Source organism: Mollisia scopiformis (genome assembly GCF_001500285.1).
Source record: "Mollisia scopiformis unplaced genomic scaffold LY89scaffold_5, whole genome shotgun sequence".
Lineage (NCBI taxonomy): Eukaryota > Fungi > Ascomycota > Leotiomycetes > Helotiales > Mollisiaceae > Mollisia > Mollisia scopiformis.
In genome coordinates this window covers 586518-613846 of record NW_017263585.1, presented here as the reverse complement: position 1 = coordinate 613846, position 27329 = coordinate 586518, and the positions used below count along the sequence as shown (strand labels likewise).

The 27329-nt window shown below is 47.6% G+C and overlaps 10 protein-coding genes across 10 annotated transcripts; 6 read left to right on the top strand and 4 right to left on the bottom strand.

Annotated features, from left to right (window-relative positions):
* Positions 1-714: 714 nt before the first annotated feature.
* Positions 715-2029, top strand: LY89DRAFT_578129 (L-asparaginase; the record flags this gene model as incomplete). Its single annotated transcript, XM_018208928.1, has 3 exons — positions 715-883; positions 932-1632; positions 1760-2029. The coding sequence occupies 3 exons, from the start codon at positions 715-717 to the stop codon at positions 2027-2029; spliced, it is 1140 nt and encodes a 379-aa protein (XP_018075433.1).
* Positions 2030-2589: 560 nt separating this feature from the next.
* LY89DRAFT_609458 (phosphoglycerate mutase-like protein) lies at positions 2590-3848 on the top strand. Its single transcript, XM_018210519.1, has 3 exons — positions 2590-2641; positions 2689-3452; positions 3503-3848. Exons 1-3 carry the CDS (start codon positions 2606-2608, stop codon positions 3582-3584), a joined length of 882 nt encoding a protein of 293 aa, XP_018075432.1. The 5' UTR covers positions 2590-2605; the 3' UTR covers positions 3585-3848.
* A 689-nt stretch (positions 3849-4537) lies between these two features.
* LY89DRAFT_694708 (uncharacterized protein) lies at positions 4538-6847 on the bottom strand (the record flags this gene model as incomplete). Its single annotated transcript, XM_018216723.1, has 2 exons — positions 4538-6517; positions 6572-6847. 2 exons carry the CDS (start codon positions 6845-6847, stop codon positions 4538-4540), a joined length of 2256 nt encoding a protein of 751 aa, XP_018075431.1.
* Positions 6848-7120: 273 nt separating this feature from the next.
* On the top strand, positions 7121-9140 carry LY89DRAFT_778698 (phosphatidylserine decarboxylase-like protein proenzyme). Its single transcript, XM_018222229.1, has 3 exons — positions 7121-7618; positions 7668-7799; positions 7852-9140. The coding sequence occupies exons 1-3, from the start codon at positions 7191-7193 to the stop codon at positions 8981-8983; spliced, it is 1692 nt and encodes a 563-aa protein (XP_018075430.1). The 5' UTR covers positions 7121-7190; the 3' UTR covers positions 8984-9140.
* Positions 9141-9398: 258 nt separating this feature from the next.
* LY89DRAFT_715356 (uncharacterized protein) lies at positions 9399-10384 on the top strand (the record flags this gene model as incomplete). The annotated part of the gene is made up of 2 exons (XM_018218199.1): positions 9399-10007; positions 10162-10384. The coding sequence occupies exons 1-2, from the start codon at positions 9463-9465 to the stop codon at positions 10382-10384; spliced, it is 768 nt and encodes a 255-aa protein (XP_018075429.1). The 5' UTR covers positions 9399-9462.
* Positions 10385-10453: 69 nt separating this feature from the next.
* Positions 10454-12225, bottom strand: LY89DRAFT_704999 (uncharacterized protein). The gene is made up of 5 exons (XM_018217419.1): positions 11864-12225; positions 11718-11801; positions 11017-11668; positions 10801-10986; positions 10454-10761 (listed from the first exon to the last, which is right to left on the bottom strand). Exons 1-5 carry the CDS (start codon positions 12202-12204, stop codon positions 10522-10524), a joined length of 1503 nt encoding a protein of 500 aa, XP_018075428.1. The 5' UTR covers positions 12205-12225; the 3' UTR covers positions 10454-10521.
* Positions 12226-12298: 73 nt separating this feature from the next.
* Positions 12299-16367, bottom strand: LY89DRAFT_704998 (uncharacterized protein). Its single transcript, XM_018217418.1, has 3 exons — positions 16115-16367; positions 15618-16036; positions 12299-15569 (listed from the first exon to the last, which is right to left on the bottom strand). Exons 1-3 carry the CDS (start codon positions 16269-16271, stop codon positions 12546-12548), a joined length of 3600 nt encoding a protein of 1199 aa, XP_018075427.1. The 5' UTR covers positions 16272-16367; the 3' UTR covers positions 12299-12545.
* A 480-nt stretch (positions 16368-16847) lies between these two features.
* LY89DRAFT_424934 (uncharacterized protein) lies at positions 16848-19215 on the bottom strand. The gene is made up of 4 exons (XM_018207432.1): positions 18490-19215; positions 18138-18437; positions 17933-18084; positions 16848-17788 (listed from the first exon to the last, which is right to left on the bottom strand). Exons 1-4 carry the CDS (start codon positions 18981-18983, stop codon positions 17130-17132), a joined length of 1605 nt encoding a protein of 534 aa, XP_018075426.1. The 5' UTR covers positions 18984-19215; the 3' UTR covers positions 16848-17129.
* A 1174-nt stretch (positions 19216-20389) lies between these two features.
* LY89DRAFT_694704 (uncharacterized protein) lies at positions 20390-22749 on the top strand (the record flags this gene model as incomplete). The annotated part of the gene is made up of 3 exons (XM_018216722.1): positions 20390-20516; positions 20566-20733; positions 20783-22749. The coding sequence occupies 3 exons, from the start codon at positions 20390-20392 to the stop codon at positions 22747-22749; spliced, it is 2262 nt and encodes a 753-aa protein (XP_018075425.1).
* A 1895-nt stretch (positions 22750-24644) lies between these two features.
* On the top strand, positions 24645-25689 carry LY89DRAFT_770268 (uncharacterized protein; the record flags this gene model as incomplete). The annotated part of the gene is made up of 2 exons (XM_018221842.1): positions 24645-24855; positions 24912-25689. The coding sequence occupies 2 exons, from the start codon at positions 24645-24647 to the stop codon at positions 25502-25504; spliced, it is 804 nt and encodes a 267-aa protein (XP_018075424.1). The 3' UTR covers positions 25505-25689.
* Between the last annotated feature and the right edge of the window lie 1640 nt (positions 25690-27329).

Here is a 27329-nt window from a genome sequence, read left to right as displayed (position 1 = left end):
TAAGATGACCCCGCCTTTTCCAATGAACGACGTTCGGCTCCGAACTTTTTTATATCCCATTCTTCAGTATGCATGCCAAGAGGGAATTGGCCGTCGAACATCCGTACCTGATCCGACAACTCAGAATGCTGGGATACTAGTTTGTCGAAGAACAGAGTCTAGTCTGTCTGTGTATCTCATCGAGTCGGCGTGGATCCACAATGTTGAGAGTGGGCTGGACTTTGCTCTTGGCATGCGCCTTCGAGCGGAGCTATACAATCTCTGCTATAGCAACATTTCCGATTCTGAAGGATAGCTTTCCAAACATTTGGCAACAAATTAAACCCCTTTCATGATGCATTTCGATCACCAACGATCCAGTTGGAAAGATAGACTCTTCTTACTCAATGACGATGCCAGTCATTGTAAGACGATTTTAAAGACCTTCCCGTCTGGCTCTCTTATCTTTCGTTGTCCACGGGCCACTCGGGACTATCGGGCAAGTCTAAAATCTACCCAAGAAGGTTTGAGAGTGGGGTATTCTATTATATACAACTGTAAAAAACTTCAACAATGATATCTACCCGATGGGTTGTACTAGAATGGACTTTCACTTAGCCCAATCTTCCTCTGGAAAGGCTCTGCTAAGGTATATAAACAGGTGAAGTATCCTTCCTCGATATTGTTGCTCTCAGATTGCCCAGAAGATCCAACACATCGTTACTTTCGTTCAAGATGTTCTCACTCCCCGCTTCCCTCTTAGCATTGGCAGCTGTGAGCCATGCCTCACCTATTCTTGTTCGGGATACCAACGACACAAACCCATTTGTCTTCACCAATTATAATGGTCTCAATTTTACTCAAATGAACACCACGTTGTCCAATGTGACCATCTTCGCAACGGGTATGAACATTCTACTGCTGTCGAAAATTTACTAACCTCGCTCCAAAGGTGGGACAATTGCTGGCTCAAGCGGAAGCGCTCTTGCAACAACGGGATACACAGCTGGCGCTGTTGGCATCTTGACTCTAATCGACGCTGTTCCCGAGATTCTCAACGTTTCAAATGTTGCCGGAGTTCAAGTATCCAATGTCGGTTCCGAGGATGTCACTTCAACTTTGCTCCTAAGCATGTCCAAGCAAATCAACACTTTCGTCTGCGAGGACCTAACCATGGCCGGTGCGGTGGTCACTCATGGGACTGATGTCCTTGAAGAAACCGCCTTTTTCCTTGACGCAACCGTGAACTGCGGAAAACCAGTAGTTGTTGTCGGTGCTATGCGGCCCTCCACCGCAATCTCTGCAGACGGACCGTACAATCTCCTCGAAGCCGTTACCGTTGCAGCTTCCCCTCTATCCCGTGATCGAGGAAGCATGGTTGTTATGAATGATCGTATTGTTTCCAGTTACTACGTCACCAAGACCAATGCGAATACCATGGATACTTTCAAGGCTCCCGAGATGGGAAATTTGGGAGAAATGATCTCCGATACTCCATACTTTTTCTACCCACCTGTTAAGCCGACTGGAAAGAGGGCTTATTCAATCATGAATATCACGTCTATCCCAAGAGTAGATATCTTGTTTGCGTATGAGGATATGTCAAATGATACCTTGTATAACGCTGTTGCTAGTGGTGCAAAAGGCATTGTCGTAAGTACTTCCATCCGCTTCTGTCTACTTCAAGATCGCTAGATCCAAAACCGACATTCTCGACATAAGATGTCGGGTTTCTTGCTAGATACTTAGTATAACTTAGAGCAAAGCTGACTGTTTCTAGATTGCGGGCGCAGGAGCAGGCGGTGTGAGCACTTCCTTCAACTATGCAATGGAAGACGTGATCAACAACCACGGCATCCCAATTGTTCAAAGTACCAGGGCAATGAGTGGAGAGGTCCCAATCAGTGATGTTTCCAGTGATACTGCCTTGCACATCGCAAGTGGGTACTTGAACCCCATGAAGTCGAGGATCTTATTGGGGTTGCTTTTGGCGCACAATAAGAACATGACAGAAATTGCGGATGCATTCTTGGGGTCGACTGATGATTAAACAATTGGTGGAGGATATCCGGGATCAATCACGAAACAGTAATGAGTAATCTTAAGAGATGAAAATAAAAGTACCATGATGATACAAGGATTCTGCTTAAGTTGGTATCATGACTCTGTGAGAGAAATGAATTAGACGTTGGGAGGCGGAAGACCAAGCAGATCCTTTTTAATTCGTTTTTCAAAGACCCAGACAGTTTCTTGCAATTTCGTCGTATTCCTTATATAAGTGCCCGTGTGGTGAAGTGAAGATAAGATACATTGAGCCGATTAGAGAAACGCAGGCTCAGGGGTAGCGAACTTCAATGGAACTCATTGTAACACATGACACCATTTGCAAAATTGGTACGAATACACTTACTATCACAATGGAGTATTGCTTGATAATTTGAGAAAACTATCTTTCACAAAAATGTCAAATCGTCAAAACTTGTAAGTTTTTAACAAACAGTTGTGATGATTACTGCTTCTGGTTCTAACGCCTCCTCGCTCTTATCGACAGCCGAGGTCCAGGCTTATCAGCACCGCTACAAATATCAGAATTCCTTCGACTCTTCTCAAAAACAAGGAGCCTGTAATGTCACTCACAACCATCTATGTCACCCGACATGGAGTAAGTCTTCCCTTCAAATGCAAAACTCGCCTTAACATTCATCTCAGTTCCGATCAACCTGGTCCGTCGACCACAAGAATGGCATTTACTCCTCCAGCATCAAATCACCAACCGGAATTCCTAATGACCCAGCCCTGACCTCCTATGGAGTCCAACAATCCATCGAGCTTGGGGAACATCTAAAAACAGTTGATCCACCAATAGAACGTATCTACTCAAGTCCCTACTACCGCTGTCTCCAAACCATCGATCCCTTCGCTGAGCAACTGTCCACCACCACCGAGGACCCAACTACAGCTCTAATCCGTCCCGAACCCGGGTTAGGAGAGTTTTTCGGCCTTGCTGATTTCCTTCATCCCGTTCCTGCTTCACCGGAAATTTTGAAGAGACATTTTAAGCGATTAGCTCCCTGGACTCCCTTGATTAAACCAAATGAGAAAGGAGAGTCGATAGAGCAGCTTCATGAAAGAGTTGCTTATGCAATGGCTAAGATCATTGAGTATTCTGAGAAAGAAGATGTAAAAGCAGTTGTTATTTGCACGCATGCTGCGGCTGTTATTGCCATTGGGAGAGTGTTGACAGGTGTCATGCCTGAGGATATTACAGAATCAGATTTCCATCCTTTTACGTGTAGTCTTTCGACTTTTGTGAGGAGGAAGAAGGAAGTCATGGGTAGTGCGGTGCCCAAATTAAGGTCAGATGGCGGTATTCCGAATCTTGGATGGAGGAATGGGAACGGCATTGGTGGTGGATGGGATGTGGTTGGAAATGGAGATTGTTCATTTTTGTCTGGAGGTGCGGAGCGCGGATGGTAAGAATTCTTTTCCCTAATTTTGCTGAATAACTGACTAATTCGAATAGGAGCTTTAATGGTGATGAGTCGTTCATACCAGAGGAAGATCCAGATATGATGGATGATCCACCAATCAAGTCTAACTTATGACCGATGAGAAGAAGACTTTGAGAAGGTGCCCATCAAATAGAGTAAGATTCAATCTTGGATATGTATGAGCAATATCATGATTGATTTGGTGAAGAGTGGGAGAGAGCTATTGATGAGGTTGTCATTGTTGCTGGTTTATGAGCAGCCAGAGCCAATTTGGGTAGTCGATAGCGTGGGAGACGAGAGAAATCCATATCTTGAATGTGTTTTGGGAAAGGTAGAGTGAGTGGAACGATCATTTAAGAGAAGAACGAAGACTTATACACATCTCTGCTGTCGTGTGACTTTTCAAATGAGCGAGGGGTGGATTGATCTTGCCGTTGATGCACCCGCTCGCTATATCAACCGCTATGTTGTATCTTGCATCACCAACCCTCCACTAATCTCAACATCCACTACAAACACCTTTCCAACGATCATCGACCAATCACTCAGCCCAAGACTCATTCTGAGGCGTTTCGTTTGTAATCCATCTCAATTTCACCCATTGCTGTGCTCTAGCCCAGGTAACTTATTTCATCGATATCTGCACGAAGTATTTTGTTGTTAAGAAAAATGAGACGGCACCGGAATTTTCGAGCCGCGTAGATTCTGTGATGGAAAACCTGAATGTCAGTCCGGGGTTTCGGGTTGTTATGGTATCACTAATTCTGGATCCGGTATGGTTTAATTTGGGCTGTAGAAAATGGTGATGATGTGGATTCGGATTGTTTCTTTGGCTTTATCTGTTTCATTGAGTGGATGTTAATGCTTCCAGCCAGAGTAGAGAATCTCACATTTATTCTCTCTGAAGGTGCTGGTCAGTCTTAACTTGGTAGCTGTCACATTGGATCACGGAGGAAAATAAGCAAAGGTTTGGAAATCTTGATTCGGACTGTCAATTTGTCCTAGTGCATTCGTTACAAAAGACTCCCAGAACTTATCTTTCATTCATTATCCCCCGGTGTATTCCTTCAGACTTCGATCAGAGGTTGTGCAGGTGCTGCAACATTCTCCTGTTGATTTGGTTGATTATCTCCAGATTCGCCAGTATGTTCCGAGCCAGCTGTAGTACCCTCTCCATTTCCTTCCGTGTTTTCGGTATTCTCCACTGCATTGGCAGCCTCAGCTTCTTGGATCAGACGTTGTCGCTCCGCTTCTGCCGCATTTGCCTCAGCCTCACGAGCCGCAATGTGTCGTTCGCCGACGCCAGGAACCAAACTAGCAAGGAACAACAATAGTGAATGCTCTGCTCTGCGAAATTGTGCCATGAGCCAGCCTCTATCAGCTTGTCGTCTCTCTTGAAGCAGTCTTACAGCGACCTCGGCAGGATCGGGCTCGGTTCGTCTACGACGTGCTGCTGGATCATCTGCCACGGGATCTTGACCTGGTTGTGCTGCTTCAGCAATTGGTGCAAGAGGTACTACTGGAGCTCCAAGAGGAATCAAGCCCTCAAGATGTCTTCTGATTGGACCCCATAACTGCTCTGCAGCACCATTGAAGATTCCAGTGTTAAATAGAAAGACAAGAAATGCGAGGCCGCTGACCATCAACCATCGTGTCCAACTGGGATTACCAGCAGTGAAGAACCACACGAAACCAACCAGGCGAACGATCAACCAAAGCATAGGACCAACCTGTGCAGCCAGAGCTCCAGCGCCTGGATTCCCATGAGCGGCATTTACGGGCTGTAATGGATTTGGACGCTGATTCCGTCGAGCAGCACGGCCTTCACGACCTTCGCGGCCAGCGGGTCGATTGCGAAATTCTGGTAAACCAACTGGCGCTCTGATGACTTGACCTTGAGCACCAATTGGTGAATGTCGTCTACTTGGACGAGGTGTGTAAAAGGTTTCTCCATTGTTCACCAACAGAGCACGTGGCCCGTAGGGTGACGAGAGGATGTAGACTGTAGGTTCACTGGAATTTGACGAGGTAGACGTCGAATTACCAGCTTGGGCAGATGCATTTATATTGGGAATGAGAATTGTGGACGCCGAAGGCGAGCTACTTGTCGTAGCAGGGGTTGGGATCGTGCTTGGAGTTCCGGGTCGAGCAACCCCCGGCCAAGTAGTAGAGGAAGGATTTCCTGCCTGGGCCGGAATGGGATTCGAGGCACTTCTTTGCATGTTGTTTTGTGCACCTTGAGCTGCCATGAATCTATCAGCATTGCGCATAATGGCTTGAACTTCTAAAGCCGGATTTGCATGAGGGCCTGCATGGTGATGATGCTGATGCGGGTGCTGCAAAGGAAGCGTAGTCGTTGTCTCGTTCACAGTAATATGGAATCTTTCTCCGTTAGGCCCAACACCTTCACGAGTATATGTGGTGGTATGGTCAGGCCGATGTATGTTTGGCGAAGCTCTTCCTGAAGCCGATTGGGGAGGCATGTGAGGAGTATGTGTGCCGCCATCCTGAGCTCCATGACGTCCATCTCCTGCTCGTTCTTGCTGCCGCTGATTAATCAGATTCTGGAGAGTCTGAGGTATGGTTTGAGCTGCCATGTTAGGATTAAGTGACGTTCGAAATAATCCTTGATGGGCCATCGGATTCTGGCCTAATGTAGCTTGCTGACCGTTGAACAAAGCTGGTTGGGTTCGAGCTTGGAGGATGCTCATTTCCTGGTGGAGACGCTGACTCTCCTGCTGCAACTGTGCTAGCCTTTGGGTCATGACATGGTTCATTTGTGCCATCTGATGCAGTGCTTGATTTTGTTGCATTTGCTGAAACCCAGGAAGAGGTTGTTGGCCTTGCATTCCCGGCAAGTTTGGACCTGGAATTGCTGGTGTTGATTGTGGCCGATTGATCAGTTGAGGAACGAGCGGTGGGTTTGGTATCGTTGGAGGGGCTTGAGTCGCAGCTACAGCAGGCTGCGGAGGGTTATGTGAGGTTGAAGCTTCTGGAGCTGCTTGACGTAGTACCAGATGCAGATTCTGAGGCTCTCGAGTTGCAAGCTGAATAAAATCAATGGTAAGCTACGCACTTTACAGAATGTGGATGTTCCATACAGCTTCTTTCCCAAACACATCCGTCATGGTTGCGTTCTCGATAGCCAACATACGACCGCGGTATATGATCCGTTGGTGTTCATCGACCGGCTTCGAAGGCAGCTCATCTCGAATCTTGGCCTTCAGTTGCTTGACAGTAGTGGTTACAGGCAGGTTGGAAAAACTGAGAGGCCCGGAATTAGGAGATATTATCTGCAGAGTGAAAGTCGAAGACTCTGATTGTTCCTCTCTCGTTGGAGCATCGGACTCAGCAGATCGCTCTGGTGATGAAGACATGCTGAAGGTTGTTGTTGGCAGGGTTATGGAGCTTCGAGAAGAGAGGGGAAGTTTATCGATACGGTCACGAAAGCATGATAGAGACGAGATTTCACAAACAAAAGTTTGTAGGGCTGATTGAAGACAGCCACGGTAGCAAAAAGAATGTCAGAATCGTGCCCCCAGATAAATCTGTCTGTCGATGTGTTCAGTATGTACCAAGGCGGTGGAGGTTGGCAGTACCAACCCATCGGGTCACTATAAAAAGCAAAACAAGTCGTCATATCGGACGGAGGATCTACGACAGCTTCATGGCTTCTATGTTCGATCACTCAACTAATAGTCGAAGCAGAATCCCTTCATTATGGCTTTCCAGCTAGTAGCAGTATATGCAAGGCCGCGTATATTGTTGCAATGCCAGGCTTTGCCACGACTACCCACACTGCTATCCCAATCACAATCATCGTGCATATGCCGCTGTCATAACTCTCGACTATTCTCAGCGTCCTCAAGGGTGTATCGACAGAAACCCGAATACAAAGAGTCCTTCGGCACACGTTTAAGGAGGGCTTTGGGCGAGACGAAGATAAAGTGGTACCCAATACCAGTTGGCTTAGGCATTGGCTTTCTGGGCCTGCTGCAGTTCTATCGAATCAACGAACGGGAGAAAGCAAGGAAACGTGACGAGGAATTGGAAGACGATGGGTATCTGAGAGCAGTCGGATCTGGTGGAAATGGAGAGCATGGAGGGCGACCGAAGAAGAGAGAACGGATAAGACCTACAGGACCATGGTTTGTTCTCCGTCACCTACTCCTTCATAATTGTCCTAATAAGTATCAGGCAGGTCCAAGTCATGTCGACTCTACCGCTCAAAGCCATGTCCAGGCTTTGGGGAAAGTTCAATGAGCTCGAAATACCCTACTATTTGCGCATTCCTGGTTTCAAGCTGTATTCATTCATTTTCGGCGTTAAGTAAGCTTTCCCCTGCATACATCACTCCCAGCTTCAACTAAGCGTACTACAGTTTATCAGAAGTATCGGAGCCCGATCTTCATGTATACCCCAATCTCGCATCTTTCTTCTATCGAACTCTAAAGCCAGGTGCTCGCCCTCTCGATCCCAACCAGAATGCGCTTCTCGCCCCAGCAGACGGCCGTGTTCTGCAGTTTGGAACCATTGAAAGTGGGGAGGTCGAGCAAGTGAAGGGTATGACATACAGTCTTGATGCCTTACTTGGTACCGACCGACCAGGAACCTCGCCAAATCCAGCCGATCCAGCAAGAATCTTTGCTTCCAAAAATGATGCTTCTCAACAGAGCTCGGTCCCAGGAGGCGACGGAGATGAGGAGGTTATCAAGCACGATGAAGAATTCGCGAGGGTCAATGGCATTTCATATACCTTACCAAATCTCTTCTCAGGTCCACCTCAGAAACAGCGCAGAAAGGCCGAAGATGCATCCACCACTCCCAAGGCAGCTTCAGAAGCTGAAGTCCGAGCCGATCTCGCCCTAGGTGACAAACCATGGTATTCTCGACTTACATCGGAAAACCGAACTGCATTATATTATGTTGTCATCTATCTAGCTCCTGGTGATTATCACCGCTTTCACTCTCCATGTGCTTGGGTTGCTGAGAAGCGAAGACATTTTGCAGGGGAGCTTTATAGCGTCTCGCCATATCTACAGCGAACCTTACCAGGACTTTTTATTCTTAACGAAAGAGTTGTACTCTTAGGACGGTGGCGATGGGGCTTCTTCTCATACACACCGGTCGGCGCAACCAACGTTGGCTCAATAAAGATCAACTTCGATAGAGAGCTAAGAACGAACTCCCTGACAACCGATACCGCGGCCGATCGAGCTGCAGAAGAAGCCTCTGCACGAGGTGAACCTTATAGTGGTTTTGCTGAGGCGACTTACGATGGTGCAAGTCCCCTTTTACATGGCCATGCATTGAAGAGAGGCGAGGAGATGGGAGGGTTTCAGTTGGGAAGTACTATTGTACTAGTATTCGAAGCACCTAAAGGACAACGGCCTAGTCTTGACGAGGGTTGGATGGGAGAGAAGACCAAGAGGAAAGGAGGCTGGAATTGGGCTATCGAGAAAGGCCAAAAGGTCAAGATGGGCCAAGCTATTGGATGGGTTGATGAATCATGATAACATGTAAGACTTGAGTGTGTTGATAATGACTGAAGTTGCATATATAACAGGCGTCTACACATACATGTAAGAATACTTAACCCAGCTATCTCCGAATTTCATGCCGGCAATTGCGGTGGCCAATAATGTAAACGCGTTTGGTCGATAAATCTACAAGTGTCACATTTCTCCATGATTTTGATCATGCGATGAGTTTCAATGAGAAACCTGTATTTGATGTCTTCTGTAGTCTGTTGATAATACTCTCTATGTTGAGTTCCGAGTCAAATGAAAGTGGTGACGTCGAGACTAGTGTTCCCATCTAGTGGAGAATGGGCCACGAAGCTCAAATCACAACTCCAATCATTTCTTCATGTACTTAGCATGATTCTCGTCGTTTCATTGAATATTTGATTTCGAGTTTTGTGGATGAGGATAATCAACATCTATCGAAAGCCAAATCAACAAGCATCACCCAACTTTAATTAAAGATCAAAATGTCGAGCTACGAATCTGTACTATCATCACTCTTGCCTCCATCTCAACCACACATATTCAGTTCTCTACCTATTTCTCCTCACAAGGCACTCATACCATCACAACAGATATCGTCCCTCGAAATTCACCCCGTTCTCGAATCCGCTCTTCACATCCTGAATCTGGATTTACCATCAGCGCATTTCTTGCTGCGTCACATGCAAGCCGATCCCGTGTTCGAAGCCATGTATCTTCACGGCATCCTCCATCGTGTGGAAGGTGATATTGATAATGCTAGAGCATGGTATTCAGACGTCAAGGATCAAGATGTGTTCAGAGCTGCTTGGCCAGGGAAAAACGGATTGGATGATGCTGTGAAGTTCTTGGGGAGAATTGAAGAGAGGAAAGTTAACAGAGGGAAGAGGGATGAGATGGAGGATGAGGAATTAAGTGCGGAGAGTTTGAGGGAAATGAAGGCTGTTATTGGATTTTGTGAAGGGAAATTTGGGACGGAGAAATTGTCGGATGCGAGTCAGGTGTGGGTCAGCATGAGTGAAAAAAATAGGTACATCGCTGAGAAGATGATCACGGGTGGGGAAGGCTGGAGGAGATTTTGAAGTCCTCGTATCTCTTGCTTTTGGTTCCTATCTGGGATAATGGACTGACAGCTTCAGGCACTGCGTATACATATTATACTAAAATGTTATGTGTATCGGCAGCACCGAACTTATCATGTATAACTGGCGAGAGACTCAGCACTTTCCAGTCCCAGATTTCGATATTGAGAAGAACTGCAAGAACTCTGACGCTTTACTGGACTACCAGGAGACGCATAAAGTCTCAAGTACTTACGGTTTGAGGGATAAGATGGTGAAGCCAGACGATCCGATAACTCTACCTCTGCCTCCGCATCTGAAAGCTTTTCTTGAGGCGCATGACTAATACATTACAGTTGAGGCGAGGAACTTGAGACGTGCTAAGTAGAAAAGACGAGATCATAACACTGTCTTACTTTCGAGGACTCTTACAATTATCTCATCCTGCTGAGACTAAAGCATTGAGCGAATGTTTTCTTCTTCCTAAGTATGGCCTTCGAGTAATTCAAATTGGTTCGACCTGCCCAGACCTAGCCTTCCCATATCGATCTCTTCTCCAGAGCCAGTGTTGCTGTCGTCTCCATCTCGCCACGCCGATGAAATTTCCGCTATCTTGCCAGCAATGAACTCAGCACCAAGTCTGGCACCTTCGAGATTTCCAGCTGCTGGTCCAAGTCTCAATCCCCCGAGCCTGCCAGTGACGAATAGAGGCACTTCCTCGTTCTACATCAATTCGTTCGTCAAGTATGGCATTCTACCTACAACTTCAATTGGACATTCCTCTAGAATGGGTCGAATCGCATCCACAGATCCAATATTAGCAGCTTCACCAGTGGCGTAGATGACTTGGTCAACAACGATATCCTGAACAATTTTATTCCTGTCGGATAACTCCAAACTCCATCCACTTTGCTTCTCATCCCACTTCCCATCTCGGATGGTTGTCCACTACCACAATCGCAACTTTTCTTCTTTAACCAGTCTTTTGACGATTTCTCTGTATTCTGGATTAAGGCTTCCTCCTCCCCTGGCCTCTTTCATCATTTCCCACCGTTCGTAGTCTTCATCCGCTTTCCAGAATCGACTCATACTTTCATTCTTGTACTTTGCTAACCAGCAAAGATCTACATCAAAATGCTTGGTTTTGAGAGGGCCTCGAAGGATGAGATGAATCTTCGAGATATTTTGATATGAGGCAACCTGGGCAATCTGGGCGCTGGTGAGACCGCCGCCGATGATAGCTATTGTCTTAGAATGGCTAAGTCCTGTAAGAACTGGAGGTGGGAGAATTGAGTCAGAGTTAGGTGGAAAACAATCAAAGATGTGTCGCACGGCTGGAGTGTTTGGAATATTGTGAAAGGGCGAATCGAAGGGTATCCGAGGTTCCTGACCAGATCCAATGGCAAGGATGGCAGTACGTGCCTCCTTTTTGCCAGTGGAGGACTGGACAGTGAAGAGGGTCGTGGATCTATCATATGAAATGAATAAAACTCGAGACTTCTCGACAATGCCCGAAAGACCGTATCGCTCGACAGTCTCTTGACAATAGTCTCGAAATAGTGCCTGGCTTGGACGGAAATAGTCTTGTCGATTCCGCTCGTCAATATAAGTCGCTTCTTGAGTTCGTTTCCTAGAACACTTTTAACATCTAGTATCGTTATTTGTGACTGTGAGCTTACCCTTCTCTTTGCTTCTTCTTCTTCCTGTGATGCTTACTCAGCTCTTTGCCCACAACACCCTGGATCTCCTTCAACTCATCCTCTCTCCCATTCATATAAGCAAAAGCCAACAGCCCATCCTATCCCTCGGATCAGGATGAAAGAACATCGGACTCCTCAAATGACTAATATCCAATGCTTTGAATTTCTCATTCCAAGCACTCATCCACGAATCTCCATTAGCGTCGAGAACTTTGATATCCAATCCATGATTGGCAATACAAGGTCCGGACACGAATCGGTCTGTACCAGTGTCCAAACGCCGACTGGTGCGAGTAGGCTTGGATCTTCGTTGAGTAGACGATCGAAGGATATGAAATCTTCTGTGCTCGTTCTCGGTGAAGAGTGCTGATGGGAAGGGCTCACAAAGGCGTGCAGTAACGGCGAGACCACAAGGCCCAGTACCGATGATGAGGACGTCGTGGATAACTGTGTCCTCGTCTGACATGTTGGTGCAAGTAACGCAGAGAGAACAGGGAAATGAGATGAGAAGAATATATAGGGTATTCTATATATCTCGACTTACAATGGAGAGTATGGTACCTTGATGGTTATTTGATCAGGCTAAGCCTTCACGCAGCCTTCACGCAGCCTTGAGTTTCCTTGTCTTATGCTCAAAGGCAAAAGTGGACCGCGGCTTTCATGTCCATCACCTTGATGGTTCGAATCGAAGCTCTTTGACTCTCACGTCTTGTACCTGCCACTGACGATTTGGACGTACGTACCTTTGAGTAATCTGGCCAGCTTGGCCACTTCATTATCTATCTACAATCATACATTATCGATTTCCTAGGCCTCCACAGAAGGTCCAGCAGCATCAATCTTCCCAATCAGATCTGCGGTAGTCTTCAGATTCTCTGCGCCGCTTAAGGCCTTCGCAATCATCGTCTCGCTACGTTCTCGAACAATGCGCCTCAAAGAACTGACGAGGAATCCGGATACTAATTCAACAGACCAATTATCAGGAATTAAGCTCAGTACATGACCGATGTCGAACCAGCCGCCGAACCGCTCGAGCAAATTACTGGTCTGTTCGATGCGGTTACTGATATCTTCAATCTTCAAGAACTCCGATAATAAGTATCCGAAAAGCTCGGCCTGCTGCTCTCGTGAAGGGAGGCTCTGCCTTGCCACTGTGCCGGAAACCGGATGGTATATGCTTGAGCCACCTAGGAGACAGTAGTTGATTGCTGTGTCATAGTCCCCTAAACCGTGAGTCAACAGCCGAAGGGCTTCCTCATGATGAGATTGCCTCCCATCAAGAATGATGATCTCAGGAACTAATTCTTGGGTATACAGAGCTATTCTTTCGAGAATCGCAGCTACATCGTATTGCGATGCAGAGCCTTGACTACCTCCGAGAAGCTGAAGCAGTCGGAGTCGACTATGCCACCACTCTTCATCTAAAGCGTTGTCCGTAATGAACTGCCTGTACGTTGGTTTTGGTGGACGTAGAGCCCGATACGATTCATATGTCTGTGCCAAGATCGCCCTGGCTTCTTTTGATTGCTCCAGCTTCATGGTGACAATATCGAGATAGTATGCGATCAGTTCGTTGATATATTCCGCGTGATTCTTGCTGAACACTAGATACTCGAGATATTCCTTGACCGCACCTGGGGCGCCGCTTCGAAGAATTTCGACAACTTGAGTTGGCTCGAATTTGACTTGACTCTTGTCCTCCGCGAAGACCTGCACTCCTAGCTTTGGATTGCGTGCAGCTAGCCAGACCCCGTACTCCTGTACCAAAGCCGCATTTCGAATCTTGGCCAGATATTCTCTGACCCGTTGTTCACCGTCACGGAATTCTCTCCCTTCATCGACTTTACCTTCTACAATCCTGCGCCAAGTCGCAAGCACTTCCGCAGCCATCTTGCGGCTTTGGTAAAGTCGACTGAGAACATATAGTCGATTGTGGGATTCGAGTAAGGAAATAGCTCTCTCGAAACAATCTACGCCGTGATCAACTAGGTCGTAGAGTTCCGTTCTCACAGATCTTCCTCTGGGAACGCCAGCAGGGCTTGATTTGTCCAGCTGAAGAAGGACAATGAGAAGTGCTGCATCGACGCTCTTAAATACTTCTTTCTCATTGGCTATGCTGCCAAATCCCTTCTTCTTTCGCCATGCGGCCAGGAATCGCTTGAGAAACTGCAAAATGTGGTCCGACATGGCATTATCCTGCCTGGGATTCTCACTATTCGTGGAGCTGTTGGTGATGAAGCTGTCTGCTACATCCTTGACGCCACCATGTACCCAAATGCCTGATTTGCCTTCGATGATCTCGTTTCTGAGATATGGTAAGATTGCCAGAATTACACGTGGATCGAGACCACCTTCTAGTAGAGCGTCTTCAGCAATCCGGTACTCTGGTTCTGATGGTGGCCCTGCAAGTACGTCCAGTCCACTCATGAAAAGAAGTAAGCCCGCTCGTTGCCTGATGTATCCCAGACTCAGAAATTCTGTCTCTGTTTTCGCCTCTCGACCTCGAAGGCTATTGATTAATTCAACAAGTTTCATTCGGTCAAGAGATGGATAGGTTTTATCATCTCGAATCTTGCTCTCTGCCATGTCTGATATACTGGCATCTAACCTTAACGCCAAAGGATTTCGTACTGTCCACCAGATGTCCTTCCCAGACCAAGCAACAATGCGGGTGCGTGAATGACCCAATCTCTGAGCAAATTGCAGCTCTTCTTCGTTACGATGTTCTTCCCATCCTTCCGGCTGTGACTCGCCACTTTCGAAGAGCTCTCGCTCACCAGAGACGCGTTCCAGAGATATTGCAGTCCTCGAGTCTACACTATGCAAGGATAGGATAGACTCATCCATAGATCTTGTGGCAAATGGTTGGAAGCGCTTTAAGCGTAACTTGTCCACCACGTCCTGAAAGTAGAGATCTCCAGCATCGACAACAGAACGTAGCCCTATCTTAGAGGTCTGATCTTTCTCTCCTGGCGTGTCCAGCCAATATTTCTGGGTCTCCCCTTCACCAGGATCCTGATCCCAACGCTGGATCTCGATACCGTAACAAAAGCTTTCACCTTGGTCTCGGGTCATAGATGCAAGGATGAAGCCTTCTTCTTCATCTTCAATGTTCAGTGGTGTCGGATCTATTCCGAACCCTCGACCATCTGCAACAATTTGCTCAGGATATCTGTCAAACTCCAACGTTGACCGAGTGACATCTCCTTCGAGATTCACAAACATGCCAACACCAGGATCCCCCAGTCCGGTTCCAGTAACCAGCAAGAATTCCTGAGGGGATGGTGAGACAATATGCGGCTTGAGGTAGATTGGTTCTGGAGCCGGAGGGGGCGGAGGTGCTGTTTGCTCAGCGATTGTAGCTTCAGTTGCCGGTGGTGGTGGGAGTGGCTTGTCTCCGCTGGGACTGGGTTCTCGAGCTAATGGCCTCATTGGACTCCGCGTTGGTGTCGGCGAGGACTCTCTGAATAATCCTTCGGGTGTTTCTCTACCAGAATGATCTCCACTTGTTCCGCGCCCATGTCTTGAATATTGGGCGCTGATAAGTGTACTCAAACTGGTGCTTCTTGTATGACTCTGGGTATCTTGATGCCCAGATGAATAGCCTTGAGCCGATGACGTGCTTCTAGAAATCCCACCACCACTACTCCCAGATATGTCTTCAAACTTGCCACCAACATTTCCTGATTGTGAATCATCGAGAGATGAGATTGGAAATAGTGGAATCTTTGCTAATCGGTCAACATCGAGCAGGGCGTATGAACGTGAATCAGCCACGCAAGCAATTGAGTCTCTGCGAACCGATGTTGTACTGCCAGCAAAGTCAATCGTCTAAGAAATATTAGCATCTCGACTGCTATCGTATAAAAGGGGTTTCACTCTAAGACCACGAGGGTCTTCACTGATCTTGATAACCCGTATCTTCTTATTCAAAGATGCTAGCACGGTAACCGCAGGCTTGCCTCCATTATTATTCACATCCTTGATGTCTGTATTGAGATCAATGCCACCAATCCAATTGCATGATCGAATCTGAGTGCTCCCGAAAACAGGACTTAACTCGGGCAGAGAGTAGAATGTAACTGTCCAATTGCATAATATGCAGGCTTTATTGATTTTTGGGAGAAGCAGTATTTGCTGAACGCCTGGTCGTACTGAGGTCTGAGGTTCGTGGAAGGCTGGGGGTAGCCTCGAGGCTAGGATATAGGATGGCTGTCCTGAAGCATCTTCAGGATCAGGAGGGATTTGTACGAAGTGTAGGATCTCCGAGGCTGTTGTTCCAACGTATAAATTCTGGTCTAGAGGGTGTCAGTAGCTATTACAATGACGGACATTGCACCGAGGAATGCCCCTTCCCATGCCACTCAGTTACATACCTAGAAATTCTACGCAATTGATCTCGATGTCGTCTCGGTCTCCTTCCGCAGATAATGGCAGGTCTTGGAGCAGGCTGCGCAGGACGAAAGGCCCCGTCTCTGCTGCCGCGCGCTTTCTCTTCTTGGAGCTTGCATCTTCCACGTCTTGGGTCTCCATGGTCTGCAAAGTTGTTATTCATGAGGGTATCATCTTAGATACTGGAATTTGGGCAAGAGCGCGCGGCTGCTGCTTCTGATGCGCCGTATTCGCAATGTTGGTGGTGGGATGAGGCACTCACAAGGCTGCTATTTTAGGACTAAATTGACAGGCCTGTAACATATGTTATTACCAGCCTCTCGAAAACAATTATGTTCAACGTCGTATCTGAAATCCATATCCTCTCAAATTCACTCATGTATGTGGAAAATCTACACAATATATCTGGGAGAAAACTAGGCTACTTATTATGCCAAAATTGGAACAGACATTAAGTATTAAGTACTCGTATCAACACGGTTATAGATCTCACATCAAAAGGATCGAATTATCATTTACTCATCGAATCTCATTACAATTCAAATTTAATACCACGCACCAGATATATTTTCTTCTCAAAGTATGATGAGCTCTACGGTTCCTCCTTTGACATTTCTCGACTTACTGTTAACGAGAGTCTTAACTGATTTGTTATCATGAGATATCTTAGCAAAGGAGGGAAGCCTTCATATCACTGTTGCATCATAATCTCTATTTGATTCATGCCATTAAGGCGAACAATTGTATTACAACGTCATTTGGAGATGTGAAGCAGGAAGAAGCTATAAAGGAATCCACCGTATAGAAACAAGAACCAGACGCGAAATGCGCAAATCCCACAAATCGCGAATCGCGCACACAGCGCAAGTAGCAACGAAGTATTAGACAAGCTCAAGAAAAGCATCACCCCTTGCCGATAGCTCAAAAAGTACCTTCCCAAACTCAAATAAAGAGATTCGTCAGTCATTAGTCGTTCCTGTTCTAGGACAGTCCCGTCATTCACTCAGCACTCTCCGTGACTTTGTTAGTCATTGCCGCCCAGATCTCGTCCATCTTCTTCTCAGCTTCCTCCTGGCTTGGAATCTTGCCAATCACGAATCCACCTGAGCGGAAAGACTCATCTGGGATAGCATCCATAGCTCTACGTGGAGAAATGGACATTACTCGATGTGTTGGGTGAATGATCATAGGATCTCGTCCACGGCGTACATGCACATCGGGAGAGTATGAGCGTTCGCGTTCGTAGTATCTGCGAGGTGGGCTCCGATATCTTCTTGGGGGTCCTCTCATATCGAAGTCTCTCACCCAAGGATCTGCCCTCCTATATGGTTGACGTCTCACTCCGGTGTTGTTGACTTTCTCGCCTCGAAGGGTCACAAGCCAATCAGTTGTCTTGGGATCCTTGCCCCATTTCTTAGAACAACTGTATGCATGTTTCTCTTTTGGTCTGACTGCAACTACTTCCCAGATCGTCTTGGCATCTTCGTGGTTCGAGGCATCCATGCGGTCTTCGAGGAGTTGATCGACGGCGACGCCACCTTTCTTGGGGATGGCTTGGATGATTTTCTTCATCATCTCCTTGTGTTTGGCGGGCGACAGATCTCCGGCAGCATACTGATGCTGTTCCTTCAATTCAGCCTGGGTCCTGAACTCGGCATCTGCTCAAGAGTTAGCACCGCGAGACACTGGGTTATGAGGAGCTTTCAGAGCCGAGAGTGGCTCAAATGAAGATGCTAGTTTGTCCGCAACTAGCACGAAAGCGCACGGGGAGGGACATCAACATGAATTGAAAATAAGCTTACCAGTTCCCCAATATCCTGCATCCTCATAAAAGCGAGTCAACTTGATCCCAAGGAACTTGATGCTGCTGTTGGGGTTCTTGATTGGCTCATTCCACCTCAACAACCATTCTTCGTAGATTTCGTATGGCTCTTGACGGATGTCTACCACGGATCTGCAGATTCTGTTAAACATAATATCATGGCATCTGATAAAGAAGAGGCTTACGAAGTATATGAGCGGAAAGAATCATAGCTGCGGTTGCGTGTGTGATTGTCCTTACCCACATGAACATTTCTACCTCGAGGTTTTGGTTCCGCGAAGAGAGTAACATCGCTGGCATCATCCGCGTCTCTGAATGGGGGTGGCTGAGGGATGTGCACTCGATGTACTCTTTCCTGCCTCTCCCTCTCCCAAGCAAGCTCTTCTTGTTTTGCTTGCTCGGCCTTTTCGACGCTATACACGATGTGGGGTAGAAGTGCAGTCAAGTTCTTGAGTTCGTCCGATTGCTCCTGATTGAGAGTCGTGCTATTGAGGTCGTTAGAGCCATTGTGTTTCAATTCATCGCACAAGAACGTACGTTCTGCCAATGTTCTTCAAGATTATGTACTTGACGATATCATTAAGCTCAAGCAGGCTATCTCGAGTATCGTCCAAGCTTTGCCAGAAGTCCTTCGCTTGTTCTTTACCTCCAAGTGACACAGTGATCAGAAGCCATGGGTCAGCTTCTGCGGTAAAAGATTGGCCACCAAGATTTCCATCATTCTTCCATACACCCGAGGAGATTCCCTCGTTGATCAAGACAAGGAATCTCTCGAGGTGGTATCTTGCGGCCTGGCAGATGGGATGGAACACTTCGTCTTTGATGCGGAAGTCTTGCTCGTACTTATTGATGGTAGTACCGAGTTCGGTAAGTGTTGTTGTTGTGAGGGAAAAAGTGGCGTAAAGGTTCTCAAGCCTGCGATCCTGCACCTTTCGATACGTGATGAACTTGGTGAAGGAAGTTATCAAAGACTGTCCGGTCTTGGCAACCTCGAGGACAAAGTCGCCTGGACGTTGAAATGGAGTAGCCATGAGCCCGATTGATGACAATTGTCTTGAAGTTTACTAGTACTTCTCGTGACGTTTTACTCCAGTGGTACAATTGAGTCCGGTGAAATAGAATAGAACTTCGAACGGATTGCTAATGCTACTGATATATATCTTTGCCCCGCATTGTCATAGAGCTATGCAGCCTAGAATTGAACCAATATCTCAGCCCATTTCAAGGCACCAGCAGGCATCAGCACCGACTTCTGCAAACCAAGTACTTGAGACCTTATCTCCATCATGCCGCTTCTCGGACTGTTCCTCCAATGAAGATGGTGTCCCATCATGCAAGACATGATTCTTAAGCCTCAAGCCCAGATATAAATCGGTCATTATGCATGAGCCAGTTCGCCTGAGAGTTCGCCTGAGGGATCCAGACGGCAGTCGAAAGCAGATTGGCCGTATTACATGCATCAAAATGCGTGAAAAGTGTTCATTATTGGGGGCTCCTCATGTTGTGCAGATGCAACTAGATACTCGGTGTGGGATTTTAGTCGAGACACGGCTTGTAATGTTCTTGGCACAGCCGCACCACGTGAGCTTTAGAAAATGCTTCTGATGACCAGAACAAGTCACCGAAGATCCCAGAAATCTTTTGAACTCAAGGATGGGATGCTTCTGGAACCGTTGTCGGGAATGTATGACCATGATTGTATGTAGGAACCAAAGGGGAGAAGTTGTCTCACCGATATATCCGAAACACAAGAGCTGTATTAGACAATCACAGTCTCTGCTCATCTTCAGAGGCTTGTGTGATCTGCCATAGATATCTGACAATATGTGGGCTATCATTTCGGGTGCTGTCCTGGTAATGAAGGATGCAATGAGGATGGTCCGTACAGACGCATGAGACTCCTTTCAGTGCACCAATTTAGCTACGCCAGGGTTATATGCTGCAAAGGATAAATGACAAATGTATAGAAACAGATTTCGAAATCCAAAACTTAAAGGAAGGACCAAAGTCAGAATGTAATAAGAAAAGGGAGAGCAGTCTAGACTTAGAAATTATCCTTGGGAGCCTTGGCTTATTGCAGGACATCTCATGGCTCAAATCAATGGTCTTCCGGCAATAATGAAAAGAAATATTCACCATCTTGGAATCCTCGACTCTGACCCCTTGACTATAATTGAAATGTAATGTACAGAAATGTTTGAATCATTTTGTTTTCCACAGAGTCCGAAAAGCGATGAAGCTCCCGCAAAGACAGGGATGCTGATTCGCCTAACGTTACCCCAAGCTGTTCCTGAGTGAACCTGACACGTTAATAAAGCTACGAACAAATTACTTCAACGACGTTCGATCCATGAATTTATCTGCGAGCTAGTCACCTAGCGGGCGTGGATTACAAAGTCTCCGACTGATGAATACACTCTAACAATTTCACGGTACGATGGCGGACTTCGCAGCAGAAACAGCATTGGCAGAGGCCGCGAGTGCCCCTTCGATCACGGCGCACAATGAAGCTTCAGGCCACGATGGCGACAACAAGTTTCAGAAAGCAATATCGGCGTGGAGAAGTGGGTTTCAAGTCACTCGGGGCTTGAAGTCGTGCTGACATTTGAGCAGACATTGATCTTACCTCCATGATCCCATCCCTAGACAACACAGCTTCCGAAATCGTACAATACCAGCGCGACTCGACTGTGCAGCGGAAAGATTTGGCACAGAAGACGAAGGACTTCCGCAAACTCGATGACTCTGCGAAGCTTGGAGAGATCAAAGGGCTTCTGAAAGGTAGGCAGGTTTCCGGACAGCAGCATGCAGTAGCTCACGAATGTGTCAGCCTACCAAACCTTCATTGACCTCCTCACGAACCATTCGAAATCTACGAACTCAGCATTCCTACAAGTTTACTCGTCACTATCTGAAGCACCAGACCCATACCCGTTGCTCGAAGCCTCGGTTGACTCCCTTCTGCTGTCTGAGGATACGTTGCCGAAGGTCACACAGGAGAATGAACATCTCCAGAAGAGCGTCAGTAAGCTCACGTCCCAGCTTGAAGAGACGGAATCTAGGTTGGAATCCGAAAGGGCGGCCAGAAAGACCCTGGAAGAGGGCTTAGAGACCAAGGTCAAGGAAGTAGAGAGTTCTTGGGCTGCTGTCGTTGAGGAGAAGAAAGATAATTGGGAGGCTAAGGAGAAGCTTCTTGAAGAGAAAGTAGAGAGCCAGGATCGCCTGTTGAACGAAATCAAAGCGAGCTACGAAGTTACGCAGAGGCTCGGAGAATCAGAGAGTGCTGGAAGCAGCGGCCATGTCACAAGCGCAGAACTTGAGATGGTCAATTCTGATCTAGAGAGAACAAGCGTGCGATTGGCAGAAGTTGAGGCCCGGAACGAGCAATTACGAATCGAACTTGCTCAGTCAGCGTCTCAAGTGCCAAGCCAGGCAGTGGTGAACCTCGAGGACGACCCATCTTTCATGCGGATGCGATCAGAGAATTCTTCCTTGATGAGGAAGCTAGACGCAGCTCGTGTGGAGAGAGATGCAAGAAAGCGCGAATTAGACGGAAAACTGCGGTCCCTTGAACGAGAAATAGGCATGCTCAAGGGAGAACGTGATGCTCTTAAAACGAAAGTGCAAAACTGGAGCGACTATGAGGATGTCAAACAAGAGCTTGAAGTACTGAAGAGTATCGAGTTTTCGACAGGTGATGACGATGACGCAGAATTAGGAGACGCTGCAATGAGCACTCAGACAGCCCTCGAAAACGGTTCCTCCGCGAAAGGGAAGGGTGATACCTTAGAACAGCTCTTATTGGCTCGCAACAAGAAGCTGAGTGACGAGTTGACTATTTTGAGAGTTTCTCATCAAGACCTACAAAGCCGACTTCAGTCGATGCAGGAAGAATTATCTAAAAGTAACTCGGAACTTGAACGAGCGCAGCATCTCAATGCGACTCTGGAGAACGATCTGGCCAATGTGCATGACACAGCTAATGCTTATCCATCTGGAGCGTCAGTGGCTGGCACCTTTGTCAGTCGCTACCCCCAATCGTCAGCTCGGAAAGGACGAGTCTCTCCAACTTCTTCGATTATTTCGGGTTTCGACCCACGATCGTCCATGGGTGGAACTACTCTTGAAGCCTTGAGATCTGGAGAACCAGTTGGGGGTGGTTCGGGTATGCTTCCCATGATCATAGCCCAGCGAGATCGCTTCAAGAAACGAAACACTCAGCTTGAAAATGAGCTATCAGAAACGCATCGAACGGTATCGTCGTTACGCCAGGAGATTGCATCTTTACAAAAGGACAATCTAAATTTGTACGAAAAAACGAGGTACGTCTCGACATACAACAGGGCAGGACCGACATCGTCCTCTGCATCCGCATATGCAACAAATCCAAATCCATCTACAATTCAGATGTCCAACTCGACTTCTTCCGGCCTTGCATTGGATCGATATCGATCAGCGTACGAGTCGAATATATCGCCATTTGCTGCATTTAGAGGGCGAGAATCGGCTCGAGCATACAAACGCATGAGCCTTCCAGAAAGAATAGTATTTTCTATCACGAGGATGGTTTTGGCTACCAGGACGAGTCGAAATCTATTTGCGGGGTACTGCCTGGCATTGCATGTCCTGGTTTTCTTTTCATTGTATTGGTTGACTACAACTGACGTGGAGCAACATGCGAGCAATTTAGGCCAAACTGTGGCAGCCGCTGCTGCGGGGCAGGCTGCACAAGCGGGAGCAGATTCATCGTCACATGGCGACTGGAAACAGGCAGGATTCAGCGAGAAGGGATCTTGAGAGTGGAAAGACTTGTATTATGTGTGACAATAGAGGCCTTCGAGCCGAATTTTCCTGGTTCATCTTCTGTCCGCTGCTGCGATCTTGGAGACCAAGACGCCCATTTGGACATCTGGTTCTGGAGTGAGGGCATTGATTTCGACAGACACAGGAAACACCATCCGGCCTCGACCTGATTGATCGCTGTTGTTCAACAATCGGACTTGGCGGTCGGTGATACCCAGGAAGTTTCGATTGAGTCAAACACGACATCCGGTATTGCACCAGCGCTTATTGTTCATGTCCGGAAATGATTGAATTCATCCTCGATGCAGCGTAGAGATAACTTGCCTCTCGACTTTGTTGCCTCCGTTAATTCTTCCTCGCGTTCTTTTCTGCTGTCAGGAACTTCGATACCGCTCATCCGGGCCGTTCATCTAGAATGCGTATCGAACACCTTCTTTACCCAAGGGTAAAAGACGAAATGCACGCCTGATTGGTCACAGAAGAGCCTCAAATCAAATTGCGCAATGCCCAAAATATACCCGTGCTAATAAATTTACACATCTAAGCGCCCGGCAGCTTGAAGCTCCAGGATCTATTTCGGGATGACTCCGAGTAAGTCTCACCCAATAATTTGCAGACCAACGACGGCGACTGGAGCAATCGCGTCTATTAACCTGTTGCAAGCGTCTAAGTATCGATCTGAGCTTCCATCCAACTTGCAGAAGAGGGAGGTCTACTTCCATAGGCGCGCAATATCGCGAGTTCATCGATTCTCTTGCGCGTGTCGCGAACTTTAGGAGAGCGAGCGTCTCGCTTAATTAGGGGGTCAACCAATGAGAGCTTGTTCAAGATCATTACCAAAGCGCTGCAGCACGATATGTACTCGGTCATACAAAGTCTCAGTGTGGAGGTACAGTACTGTACATGCGTGGATCTTGACTCTGATATGGCCTTGCCCTCACAAGGCAAGTCTCTCTCTTCCCCGTCAGAGAGCAGAAATCCAACATGAACCTCCGCTTTCTCCTGCGTCGGAAATGTTTACAGAAGAAAACGAGCAGGCTGAAGTGATCGGCTTGACAGCGTTCTGAGCGAGAACGATTCTCGTCTGAACCTGTTGTGTCCAGCAGATAAGGAGAGATCAACTGTTTGATAGTCTGGAGTCTCTCCTCCTGCTGCATCCGAGACATTTCATGTTTCTTTCCGTCGACTGCCCCTCGCGCCTTGACCACGACGACGCTCCCCCTCATGATTCGCCTGCCAAGCGGGCGGCCCATGGGGCGTTTATTGTCTTGTGGCCAGTCCAGGGCCGTAACGCGGACTCCACTGAACCATTCGAGCGACGAGGGCGCGCAGGGTTGCCCAGGGACCGAGCTCGGCAAGAGACGAGCGTCGGTTGATCGCAGAGAGAGTGGCTCACATTAGCCGGACAGGGAAGCGGATGGCTGGCAGCAGCGGCAGGGATGCGCGCAAGGGTTCGTTCAGAATAGCAACATCCCGGTCGCGCTTCGCTTGGTTGGCGCCGCCATGGCCTGGATATTTGCAGTGCGGCCTGCAAACCGACCCAACCTTCCATATTCTAATTCAAGGATGGCCGAGAGATTGCCCACACTCCCGCCAGACAGACAGCTGTATAAGACCGTTTGAGGTTCCACCGGTAAGCCATCTCTGATTATCTGTGCGCTCGCCTGTCATCGACTGTCTTCGTTTCCGTACTTCAGTTGATTCATCCCATCCCATCCCATCCCATCTCATCTATATATCTTGGGCTTATCCTTTCTGTTTTCGTGTTGGGTTTTCTTTGTCCGACTCTTCAACCTCAACCTCCTCCTCTCTTCTCCTCCTCCGCCCTCACGCCTCCTCCGCTACCTCTTAATACCTTTAATACTCCTTTTCAACTCCGACTTCTCATCATGTTCTGCAAAACGTGGGTCATGTCGGCGCTGTGCGCTGTCGCCCTGTCCGCTCCAACCCTCACCTACAATCCCGGGGCCGTTGAACGACCTGTCGAAATGCAAATCTTGTCAGAGTATTTTCAGATGTTAGGAGATAAGGTGCAGGCTGGAAGGAGCATGTCAGAAGCACCTGTGTGCAATATGAACAACGCAGTTTTACCAGTTGCCTGTGAGGACCTCCCTCCTCTATACCATCTGTACAACCTATATTGACTTTCTTCTTAGCACCAACACCTCTTCCTCCCCCATCCGCTGGACTAAGCCTCAAGCACGTCGCCATCGGTCGAGGCACACAGAACTACTCCTGCGCAACCGGCAACCAAACCGCAGCCCCAGTAGCTCTCGGTGCCTTGGCAACTCTCTACAACGCAACCTGCATCGCATCCACTTACCCCGATCTCCTCTCTATTCTCCCCAACGTCGCTTTACAATTCAACCTCACCTCCCCCGACCAAGCTTCCCTCTCTCCATCCAACCTCGCCATCTCAGGCCACCACTTCTTCTCCAATACTACCACCCCAGACTTCAATTTAAACACGACAGCTATGGACTTGGGATTCGCGCCTTGCTCTAAGAACAACACTGTCGCTGCGCCTACAGGAGCACCAAAGGGCCAAGGAGGCGTAGGAAACGGAGCCGTCGCTTGGTTGAAATTGGTCACAAGAGATGGAGCTACTGGCGGTCTCGAAGAAATCTACCGCGTCAATACCGCAGGTGGAAATCAACCCGCTACATGCGCCGGGATGCCGACTACGTTCGAGGTCCAATACGCTGCTGAGTATGTCTTTCCTCCTTTTCATTTGAAACTATTACAGTAGTTAACAATTTGTTTCAGGTATTGGTTCTTCCAGAAATGAAAAGTCCGCGAGTTCGCAATTTACAGTCTGCATTTCCGGAGCAGGGACAGATAGAAAGGATAGGACAGGACAGGACAGGACAGGGATGAAAGGATGAAAGGATGAAAAGCTTCACTTCACTTCATACAACGCCCTAAAAGCCCACAACGGGCAGGCACGGCGTTTCTGGGGGACTAGGTTATCTTGACACAGACGAATGATCTGTTATCAAGACATATATTTTGTGAGAGGGTTAGGATTTTTGATGGGCAGGGATTGGATACGAAAGGGAGGCGAGGAGACTGGATCACCTACCTAGGTATAGCAGGACACCATTAATGCATAACTTCTATTCAGTATCTTTGGATCCGAGAAGTGGGCTGTGCGCCCCGGTTCGTGTCACGGTGAACCATTTTCCGAGCCGTCGGAACTTGGTATCTGATTCTACAATGACATTCTTTGAAGCAAGAAACGGTTTGGTAGGAGAGATGCACCAATGAAGAGGGCGTTATTTCTAATCCTTCTCGTCGTGCTTGGTCTTGGAGTTGGAGAGTAGTGTTAGAGCGCGAAACTTGCTCGCTGTCATTCTCTTTCTTCATTTCGTCGTGTTGTTGCATCTCTTGATACTTGGCATCAGCTGCACGACCATTGATTCCATTCCATCCCATCCCCCTTTCTCGAACCCCATCCCATGTCGAAGTCTCGACTCTCGCTTCATAGTGGCGAACGTTGGATCCTAGCGATAATCATCACTCCCTCTCGTGTCCTCGGAGCTTTGGAATCCTGAAACGTGAGCGTGCACGGGGTTCACCGTTTGATCTCCAGGAACGGGGCAGGGATTAAGCGAGTGGTGGTGCGCTTTTAGGGATCGTGCACAACAAGGCTGAGACGTGGAGTTCTTGTTTCGAGGGGAAAGGAAAGGAAACATTTGGGATTTTTGCTCTTGGAGGGGGGCGGGTTGTGGAGTTTTCTTTTTGTATGCAGGGGTTGCACAGTGCATGGAGCTCAGCATGGGGTGTGGAGAATATCATTTGATTCCATCTGGATTTGTCAACTCGTCTTAATTTTCTCCCTGCTGAAGTATTCGGCTTCTAGTGCGCTGACAGATACTTTTAGATGGTCAGTGACAGTCCCAAGTTTGAGGATGCGAGCCGTTTGCTTGGAATACATGCTTTATACATTATGCCAATCTTTGACGTTGTGTTGGCAAATGCCCACGAATGAGCGTTCGCCTAGCATGATCAGGAACTTTTCCATCTGATCTTTCATTCTGACCTGTGCCTCCGCCCAGCATCCGCCTCTAGATTTATTGTGCGCGAAGATCTGGTGCCTGGCTCGCTACCGTGAGAAATCCAATTTTGCATTTGATGTGCTTGCTGCTTGTCTGTGGCGAAAGCGGCGAGAGTCATTCGTTGTGCAGCCAACCAAACTGTGCATCTGCGGCGAAAGAATGCTTCGAATGAACATTATTCAGCAGTCAACCCTTCCTGAATTCCGTGTTGGTAAAGAATTGAAGTATTACCAGCATATTGAAAGGGTCCTTGCTTAATTCCTGATGCGTAGTGGAGCATCCAAGATAGAGGGTGCTCCTCCATTAGTCTCATGGACGTACTTCGAGGTACCTTATTCGCCCTGATGTCCTGGGACATTTGTCGAGGTTAGATGAAAGAGGTGTGGCCGCACTGTAGATGTTGGAAATGTCAACTCGCCACCTAATCCATGCATGTTCAACGTTCGGGCAGACTTCTATGAGTTGTCTTTGTTTGAGCCAGTTCCTCAGGACTAATGTTGGAAAGGTTCAAACATG

Excerpts from the sequence above, each read along its gene's own strand:
- LY89DRAFT_609458 (XM_018210519.1), top strand. The coding sequence starts at position 2,606 with ATGTCACTCACAACCATCTATGTCACCCGACATGGA. Across the intron at positions 2,642-2,688 it reads TCTATGTCACCCGACATGGA|TTCCGATCAACCTGGTCCGT; the intron begins GTAAGTCTTCCC and ends CATTCATCTCAG. Across the intron at positions 3,453-3,502 it reads GGAGGTGCGGAGCGCGGATG|GAGCTTTAATGGTGATGAGT; the intron begins GTAAGAATTCTT and ends TAATTCGAATAG.
- LY89DRAFT_778698 (XM_018222229.1), top strand. The coding sequence starts at position 7,191 with ATGGCTTTCCAGCTAGTAGCAGTATATGCAAGGCCGCGTATATTGTTG. Across the intron at positions 7,619-7,667 it reads ATAAGACCTACAGGACCATG|GCAGGTCCAAGTCATGTCGA; the intron begins GTTTGTTCTCCG and ends AATAAGTATCAG. Across the intron at positions 7,800-7,851 it reads TCATTCATTTTCGGCGTTAA|TTTATCAGAAGTATCGGAGC; the intron begins GTAAGCTTTCCC and ends AGCGTACTACAG.
- LY89DRAFT_704999 (XM_018217419.1), bottom strand. The coding sequence starts at position 12,204 with ATGTCAGACGAGGACACAGTTATCCACGACGTCCTCATCATCGGTACT. Across the intron at positions 11,802-11,863 it reads AGTCATTTGAGGAGTCCGAT|AGAGGATGAGTTGAAGGAGA; the intron begins GTTCTTTCATCC and ends TATGAATGGGAG. Across the intron at positions 10,987-11,016 it reads GAGAAATCGTCAAAAGACTG|TGGACAACCATCCGAGATGG; the intron begins GTTAAAGAAGAA and ends CGATTGTGGTAG.
- LY89DRAFT_704998 (XM_018217418.1), bottom strand. The coding sequence starts at position 16,271 with ATGGAGACCCAAGACGTGGAAGATGCAAGCTCCAAGAAGAGAAAGCGC. Across the intron at positions 16,037-16,114 it reads CAATTGCGTAGAATTTCTAG|ACCAGAATTTATACGTTGGA; the intron begins GTATGTAACTGA and ends GACACCCTCTAG. Across the intron at positions 15,570-15,617 it reads AAGACCCTCGTGGTCTTAGA|ACGATTGACTTTGCTGGCAG; the intron begins GTGAAACCCCTT and ends AATATTTCTTAG.
- LY89DRAFT_424934 (XM_018207432.1), bottom strand. The coding sequence starts at position 18,983 with ATGGCTACTCCATTTCAACGTCCAGGCGACTTTGTCCTCGAGGTTGCC. Across the intron at positions 18,085-18,137 it reads TCTTTCCGCTCATATACTTC|ATCCGTGGTAGACATCCGTC; the intron begins GTAAGCCTCTTC and ends CAGAATCTGCAG. Across the intron at positions 17,789-17,932 it reads TGCAGGATATTGGGGAACTG|ATGCCGAGTTCAGGACCCAG; the intron begins GTAAGCTTATTT and ends ACTCTTGAGCAG.